General features: G+C 37.3%; 1 protein-coding gene across 1 annotated transcript; it reads right to left on the reverse strand.

Moving 5' to 3' along the window:
- Positions 1 to 1316: 1316 nt before the first annotated feature.
- On the reverse strand, positions 1317 to 1902 carry LOC147643427 (uncharacterized). The gene is made up of 2 exons (XM_086834755.1): positions 1585 to 1902; positions 1317 to 1550 (listed from the first exon to the last, which is right to left on the reverse strand). The coding sequence occupies exons 1-2, from the start codon at positions 1900 to 1902 to the stop codon at positions 1317 to 1319; spliced, it is 552 nt and encodes a 183-aa protein (XP_086690881.1).
- Between the last annotated feature and the right edge of the window lie 206 nt (positions 1903 to 2108).

Genomic DNA, 2108 nt, shown 5'->3' on the forward strand with positions numbered 1-2108 from the left:
GGTGCCATACAAACGATCGTTTGATGTAGAGGAAAAATGCAAATCTGTGAATGTAAAACTGAAAATATAATATGTATAGGTGAATGCAATGAAAGCAGGTATTACTTCATTGTTTTTTAACACAAATATATATCATTTATATTGTATGGATTCCTATTCATAGAAGTTCTATCTGCAAGGGTATATAAACTTCGGCGTGCCGAAGTTAGCTTCCTTTCTTGTTTTTATTCTTAAGCTAATTAACGGTCAAATTTGATCCTCATACCTTGTAAGAAAAATACGACTCGCTGTCCCTGTAAGGCGTTCTCGCCATTTTCGTCCAATAGCCCTTAACGTCTGTAAGACGAACATTGATGAGCATGATCATTTCCGTGTTCTATTTTCCATGTACAATAAGTATTATTTTCTGTTACATGTTAAATTGTCTATCGAGTTTAACGTACAAAATCTATTAAATTACCTATCCTTACCTCTGCCCACCTGATGTGAGTCGGAGCACATCGTTAAAAACACTCCCTTTTGTTGTGCAGAGGTAAGGGTATAATTAATGAATTTATAAATAAATAAAAAATGAACCAACTTACTAACGTGACTAATGCAATGCTACCAGTCGCTCAGAGCTTGGCAGAAATTTAAAATCAGAAAGCAAATATTCTAAAATATAAAATACAATTCATAAAAAGAAAAAATAAAAAAAATATAATATACGCAATACCATGTGCGAAGACAAACAAAATAAATTCATTTATATTTGCAGCCACAGAAACCACAATTGTAGAAAATATCTTCTGAATAAACACAAAATCCGGCTCAGGATATAATCCAAAACTCCAGACGAGTCCCCATTAGTAGACTAAATATTGATTGCCTGAGCCCTCACCAAATTTTCACGTTCCCACGTCAAAGTTCGGACTCGACAAGTCGAAAACAAAAACCATAGATTACAATAATCTTAAAATCAAACAGCACTTGTATTCATGAGGAAAGTAAAGGCAATCAAAGTCCACTCATATCCACAACTCAAAAGCTCTCTCTAATTTTCTCACAACTTTTGAAGTTCACTCAATATTTGGAAGTTTTGAGACCGAGGTTTGACGGCAATCTGAGCACTTTTAAAGTTCAGATTGAGACACGAAACTAATCAGTCAGTAAAGAACCATATACCAACAAATTCGGTTAAATAAAGTAAAATAAGGAATTATACTTTTCTTAAAGTTATGTGTATGTATATATATATAAGCTGTTTACAATAAAGTTTACATTCAAGTCTCTTTAATTGTCAGCTTTAAGTAGAAATCAAACCAGTTCTCAATATCTTAGTTAGTAATGCTACCTTCTAGCCACCCACCGAAGCCAATGGGTTCAATTTTAGTGCCAGAAAAATTATTGTTTGCCACAAAAAGCGCAGGGTTAGCTCTTTGATGTGCATTTCGAGCAAGGTGACCAAGCCTGGCTGCCTCCGCCTCTGTCTTGTGAACCTCTACTGCGGTAGCATGGGCAGTTGCGTGAGCGACAGCAGCTTTTGACGCCGCGAGTGTTCTTTGAATGGCCTCAGAGCGTTGAAGAGCAACAGCCGCCTGTGACTTTGGCTTCAGTCTGCTTTTCTGTAGCTATACGTTGCTGATTTAATACATTTTCTTTAGCTGCTTGTAAATGCTGTTGTGCTATTAAGACGTTAGCTGACACCTGTTTAGCCACTGAAATAGCATTTAGTACTTCACTTGGTGTAGGTCCGAGACCTAGCGCATGACTAGTTCTCCAGGCCGGCAAGCCTTGACTCCAGGGGGATCCATTCAAAAGTTTCTCATTGGTGAGCCACGGATAGGTGTCTTCTAGTACAAGACTTCTCTCCGTATAAACTTTTGAATTAAAGTCGCATCTAGCATTTACAGCCAATACCATTAACAGCATCAATTTTAGAATGGTGGGATTATACTGTGCCATGGATGATGGTAACTAAATTTTGCAAAGCTAACCAACTGTAAATGAGCCAATGGCCATCAGAGGCTTTATTTATACCCGGCAACCAATCTCAGAGATAATAATGGGTCACGTAGGAGCTGTTGAAAGCATTACTGAAAAAGAGTCGCTGATGAAAATTGCTCTAC

This window comes from Drosophila serrata, unplaced genomic scaffold (assembly GCF_035046125.1).
Source record: "Drosophila serrata isolate PLE 108 unplaced genomic scaffold, ASM3504612v1 contig_274, whole genome shotgun sequence".
In the NCBI taxonomy this organism is placed as follows: Eukaryota; Metazoa; Arthropoda; class Insecta; order Diptera; family Drosophilidae; genus Drosophila; species Drosophila serrata.